Raw genomic sequence first — 6,489 nt, forward strand, 5'->3', positions numbered from 1 at the left:
AATGACACAGTGCTATATTACTGATAATACGGTGTACTATGCAACTTTTCTGCTGCATTTTTGTCTCCATAGAGATGTTATTTTTGTGTTTTGTGTGAAATATTCCACAGTGTGACATTAAACTGATCCATCCTCAATTTTTTCAACAAGTGTTTCATTACAGCAACAAAAACTACCTCGAAAAACATGTATTCTTGTGTGCGTGGTGTCGAATCTCCACAGATCGGACCTGTAACCTGGTCTGGTGGGCTGTTTGCCCATATAGGTTAGATACGTTTAATGCCATACTGCGGAACATTCTAGGCAAAGCAGTAACATAGACAAATAGATGGTGGACTTTCCAGAAATGTTTCTAGAAAGATTTCATAGTACACCTTTAAGTATAGACTAGTTTGTTTTCTAAAAATTATTAACGTCAACTTCCATTAACACAACTTCTAACACCACTACAGGCACTACTGGCACATGGGCGACTTTACTATTTACAACCATTGTCTTGCAGACCACATCCCTAGCATTTCTGGCTCAAGTGCAAAAGGGCTTCAAGCAAATGTCCAGTCCTCACCGCAGCTGTTTCTGACAAAGGGGCATCAGCCAAGGACAGAGCGGCCTTAAACCAATGGCACTCCCTAAGCCAACCATAAATCACTGCTGTAGTATCTGTAAGTTAAAAGCATATACATTCTGTACAATCCATTCATCAAACAGGGAATCTGCAGCAGGTGGACCAGTGACACTAAATATATCTTACTTACATGAAGGGTGAATATTCATTGTATTACAAGTCAACAAAATGCAAATGTAAAGTTAGCTCATGAAGTAAAATAATAAATAATAACATGTATGATTTAATAAGTGACAAAGTTTTCCAGAGTCTAAGAATCACATGTATGTCTTTGGTAAATTCTGGTTCCATGAAATGTATTGTGATATGTTAATTGGGCTTACAACACTTATACTAAGAAGCTGTCCCAATCTTCATAAAGTTTTTATTTCTTCACGTTTTCCCAGGATTTGAATGGCGCGCTGCTGTGCTCCTCCTCTCCTGACTGTTTTCAGTCTCTGGGGGCACATCTCTCTGAAGCGCCTGCCAAGCGTCTCCTCTCCCTCCTCTATCCATCCTCGTTCATTCTCTTTGTTCCCTAACCACTTCTCCTACCTCCTCTGCTGACTTCTTTAAGTATTTCCTTCATTAAAATCCCACTTTTTTTTCTAACTTTCACACTCTTATCGGTTGCTCCCTTCCCTTCCTCTTCCTCTCTCTGTGATTCAGCTCCGCGGGCTGTGCATAATTAGCTCTAAACACAAGGCCGTGCGCAGGCTCACATCTGGAAAGAGTTTGGACATGGCAGTTTCCAACCAAGACGACTAAATATTTAGGTTGAGAGTTACTGCATGTGGATGAATTCATGATAGAAGGAGGTAGAAAGGGGAGCAAGAAAGGAGATAAAGAAAGAAATTCACACTGGACAATAGCATCATAGGTCTTCAGTTTCCTAATGTTTTTAATCAAATTTGCATTTAAATTTGAAAATCAGAGCCCAATTAGGTTTGCATACATTCAAAGAACCTCATTGGGAGCTGGTTTAGTCCTGATTAAAACCAGATTCTTTTTCTGGTTTAGTTCTGGTTGTGAGCTGTCTCATCCTGGGTTTGACTGATCACCTGGTTCAGCGCAGCCCTGATTGCGATTTTGCACTTTAAGACAGTATAGGCCTTTTTTGGTCTGTTCTTTATTTGGATTTTTTCTGCATTTTGTAATTACATGTAAAAGATTGGATGGAGCATGAGGTGGTGCTTTATGTCAGAAAGTAAGAAAAACTGAAATCAACTGCAACAACAATACAATCCAAGAGCCAATCAAAGTGCAGAAAAGGTGAGAGGATAGAAGCGACTGGTTGCTTCTTCATGGCTGGCAGGAACAACAAACAGGCTAACTAATAGTTTTAATAAACAAAACCCCGTCGGGATTTCCCATGAGGCTAAGGGGCCTCAGCTGGAATGTTCACAGGGGCCAGCTGTTGTGCATTACACTGAGCAGCCGCCCGGAAGCCTGTGCCTGTGTCTTGCACGGACCCTAGTCTTCAGTAATACACAGAGGAGTATAGTAGAGGCAGCTATGACCACAGATTCAGTACAAGAGCAGGTCCCAGGTGTGGACCACCACAGGACGGTTTGGGATGGTGTCTGCAGCCTGACTCCGGAATGTCAGGAATAACAGGAATATCAGCACTGCTACCCACATTCCACATCTGGAGCTAATGCAGAGTGCTACAACAAAAGCACTGCATGGGGAAACTTTTTGGGGAAAATAAAGAATCTAGGTAAAGAAAATGGCGGACATCAGAGCATGATAAGAAGGTCTTTGCACTATTCTTAATAAACTACATTGTCATCCAGTCCATTTGCATGTTCTCCTGTGTCTCTAATACAATGTGTTCGCCAGATGTGTATATTGATGTTATTATGAAAGACACATAAGGCTCTTTAAATGGTATGCAGGCTGGCTCTCCGGGGCACAAATCTCCTCATTTTACCTCAAATGCCTGATCTGTAGGGAGATTTTGGGAAGGCAAACATGTTTTGAAAATGTACCGTTCTGTTGTACTCCCACTGAAAGTCAAAGCATCAAGTATGTGACATTGTGTGGGAACTGGCTAAAGTCAGAGCAGCTGCAAACCAAAGTGATGACAAAATTAAATTCCAGTGAGAAAACACCACCCAGAAAAATGTGTCACTGAGAGATAGTTAGTTTATTTATTACAGCTGCTAATGTGTTTCAGCTAATGACGGTGTCTAAATCACTATTAATAAAGTAGTCAGGAGTAAGAGTCTGAATCTAGTCATAGAGCCTCACAGTATTATCTGTGTCAGTCCCAAACAGGAAGGGCATCCGGTGTAAACTCTAGGCCAAATGAAAATGACAGCACATGATTTACACTGTCAACTCAAGGAAGATAAATTGGCAGTTGTAGAAACATATGGAGGAGCTTTTTTTGACACAAGCAAGTCAAGGACAAAGGGCTTGAGAGCTCTAATATTTTTTCTATTTTTACAAACTCCGAGAGTCAGCTGGGCAGGGAGAGAGGAGCAATGGTGGGCAAACAGTGAGTGAAATTTAAAGTGACAGAGTTGTGTCAAAGAGGCAGGACCAACATGACAACTACAGTGGCCTGCCCTTGAAATGATCTCTCCAAATGTAGTACAGAGACTGAGGAGACGCACAGCTCTGGTTCAGTCAAAAGTAGATCAAGATGTAAACTTCTGACCCCACAAGCCAGATTACTGCAACAAGTCCTGAGTACTGACACTGTGAGGTCACAGACATGCAGCAGGGATGACACTGAAGGCCCAGTGCAGTGTTTCAAAGCCACCTCTGCTGCACACGAACCAAATATTACAGAACGCAGAAGCAAACAAACAAAGACCAACAAATAATTTGTCAATAAATGAAATATGTCTCCTATGGAAACCAAACCAGGTTTAGTAAATCTTTTTAAACAAAAGGCAACCGTGGTTGAGCACCACATTTTAGGGAGGTTTCAAGAGTAGGCTAAAGCCTCTTAATAAATCACTAAACGGAAGTTAAAGAAGAAATCATTTTTGACTGACAAAAAAGTGAATAACTCACAGAGTGACGGTCTTGTTGGGCAGCAGACTGGGATCCGGAGGCTCAGACAGCTCCTCCTTGCTGCAGCTTACTCTTCTCCCCAGCGCCTGGACACCGTGGCCTTTGGAGCGCTCGTCCGTACAGCTGCAGCCCCCGGTGGAGGCGATGGGCCCGGGACAAACGTACTGTGACCGGCCAAGCTCCAAAGGCAGCGCAAAGAGGAGCAGCATCAGCACCAGGCGCGCGGGGATGCCACACATTGTCCTCGGGCTGGATGACACCTCAGCTGCACCCCCTCCTCCGGTCATCATCCCATATCTCCAGACTGAAACTCTGAGCGCTACTCACACAGAACCGTTATGTTGCAGCAGCCACAGGGTCCTCTCCAAACTGATAATCCAAAAGTGTAGAAGTGATACGAACTCACATCCAGGTTACGCACGGAAACTTTATTTCTCTGAAACTGGTCCCACTACTCACACGTCCCATCCAATGTCCCCTGGAGTGAACAAAACTGTCTGACAGTCGCGTCGCAAACTCTTCAAGGCCCGTTCTCTACGCCCTTCTAAACACAAACTTTCGAAAGGTTGTCACACAAGAAGTCAAGAACAGAAAAGAAATTTTTCTCTCACTGTCCTAATATTTGTGCTCCAAAAGTAGCGGATTTCTACGCCTCTGTCCCGGTCACACTATTCACTCAAGAAAAAGCTACAGCCCAAGTGCGCCCATTCCGTCGGAGGGCGCGCGTCTGGTCCCCGGGTCCTAGCGCGCGCGTCTGGTCCCCGGGTCCTAGCGCATCCATGTCAGAACATGCAGGGAAAGACGTCACGTGATCTGCACCAAGCCCACCTCTCTGTCACTTTGTGCAAGTGTCACTGTTGATATGAAAGGCTCAGTTGTTAGAGATCCCGACACTTGTTTAAAGAATAGACGGTTTTATTTTTACTGGCCCATAGTTTCATTAAAGAACAAATTGATAAATGTTCCCCTAACAGAGACTTACAGAGAGCACACGACACAAGATGACTATATAAGGCTCTACATAACCTAATCATAACCTAATCGTTTACAATAATGGCATTATTGCTTTCTTGATTTGTTGAGGGAACATTAAGTTTCTATAATTACATAAATTATTCATTTCCTTAACTTCGAACCCAGGCCGCAGATTCATTTATGGACATATCCAAGCCATACGTTTTGAGTCTCTAGAGCCACACACGTCTCAAAATACTGCAGCTATATACACTTCCTATACAGTCTTTCCTTTCATTGATTTGGCAACCACCAGTTTGTGGTTGGAACATTCACTGCCCAGATCTAAGTTTAAAATATTTTTGATATTTGAGTAGCATGGGGGAAAAGTAGAGCAGAGGGAAAAATGTCATAATACGAGAAGGTGAAAGAAAAATGTTCTTGAAAAGGGGCAAAAACGATTGGGTTTGACATGCACTCATACTCATACTTAGTATGGGGGTACCTCAGACGCAGTCATATAATGGTGCCTTGTGCAGGTTTGTTATTCCTGTACATGATACTGCGCTCTGGAGCCTGTGTGATTACTGAAAGAAAGCACAAAGAGTGGAAGGACGCCCGCTCCGGCAATGAAACACGGAGCTGTTTATCCAAGCTGTTAAATAAAGCTTCAAGTACAACACCCCCTCCATATACGCGGGCCTAAATCATTTACATCTGGAGAGTGCAGTTTCCATTTGAAATGTCACGTCCCAAACTGCGCATTACATCAAATTGTACTTAATCACATCCAGACAAACTTTAATGCTCTTCCAGCATTTTCTTGGTGCACCCTACAGCCCTGTGCAGCTCCCTAAAGCCAAGCAACAATTTCCCCAGCTCTCCCCAAAATCCACATCTGCACCCCATTCAGGTAGGATACAGGAAAGAAGTGAGGCACAACTGAGATTTGAAATGGATGATAAATGCCCGCGGCTGCAGTGGGGAAGTAACAGTAACAGAGCTACACAGGATAGACAAATACACACTAGAGAGTTACAACATAGTTTATGCAGTGCAGAAGTGATAAGAAAAATAGATGAACTTCACAGGAAGCGACATGACAGACTGGATAAAGTGCGCCATCTAGTGGGACACCAGAACACCACACATCGGAAGGAACATGGAAATTTGTGTAAACGTTCTTTGCACATTTCGCTAACGGAAAGACCTTGATGATTATTAATAAAATACCACATTCCTTTTCCCAAATGATTTTGACTGCAGGTTTGGTTGGAGACAATCTCTGTGCTTTTGCTGCCCTCTGTTGGCAGCATCTAAAACCTACACGTTTGAAGCCTGTCACTTGCTCAGTGACATCTAGAGGCGTGCACTCACGTGTTTTTCTGTATTTATGCACTCACAATGAAAAACAAATGTGTGTCTGAAAAAGTCCTTAAATAACCTATAGGCCTAGACCTCAAAAGAACACCTGTAAAATGTACATGTAACTGTAATTTTCCCATAATTGACAATGATAATTGAAACTGACAATGTTTAAATCCAGGTTCAAAACAATAGTTTAGCTGTGCATATGACTGAAAGGGTTTTCATTCGATACTCATTCGATACTTTTAATGTACATTTTTAGGATGACTATTTGTGATTATTTATGTTATTTGTTTTATTGTGATTTTAATTTCTTATTCTGTAAAACACTTTGAATTACTTTGTGTATGAATTGTGCTAAATAAGTTTGTCTTGTCATAATGGTTTGACCTCATTGCCACATGAAGCCAATTGACATTAATAACTGTAGCCACAGCACAGCTGCTCCTTATTAAGCGACAACATTACAGTCCATGGTACAATCAGACAAATGGGTTACACCTGCATGTTTTAGTCTGGATAGGCAATTGGAAGAA

At 42.4% G+C, this 6,489-nt stretch overlaps 1 protein-coding gene across 1 annotated transcript in view; it reads right to left on the minus strand.

The window, feature by feature from the left end:
- adgra2 (adhesion G protein-coupled receptor A2) overlaps nucleotides 1-4,355 on the minus strand; it is a 35,026-nt gene extending 30,671 nt beyond the window's left edge. Inside the window, exon 1 of the mRNA XM_033972684.2 lies at nucleotides 3,632-4,355. Within this exon, the coding sequence (XP_033828575.1) occupies nucleotides 3,632-3,921 (290 nt within the window). The 5' untranslated portion in view covers nucleotides 3,922-4,355. The remainder of the gene's footprint in view (nucleotides 1-3,631) is intronic.
- Nucleotides 4,356-6,489: the final 2,134 nt, after the last annotated feature.

The sequence above is a fragment of the Periophthalmus magnuspinnatus genome, chromosome 9 (assembly GCF_009829125.3).
Source record: "Periophthalmus magnuspinnatus isolate fPerMag1 chromosome 9, fPerMag1.2.pri, whole genome shotgun sequence".
NCBI lineage: Eukaryota > Metazoa > Chordata > Actinopteri > Gobiiformes > Gobiidae > Periophthalmus > Periophthalmus magnuspinnatus.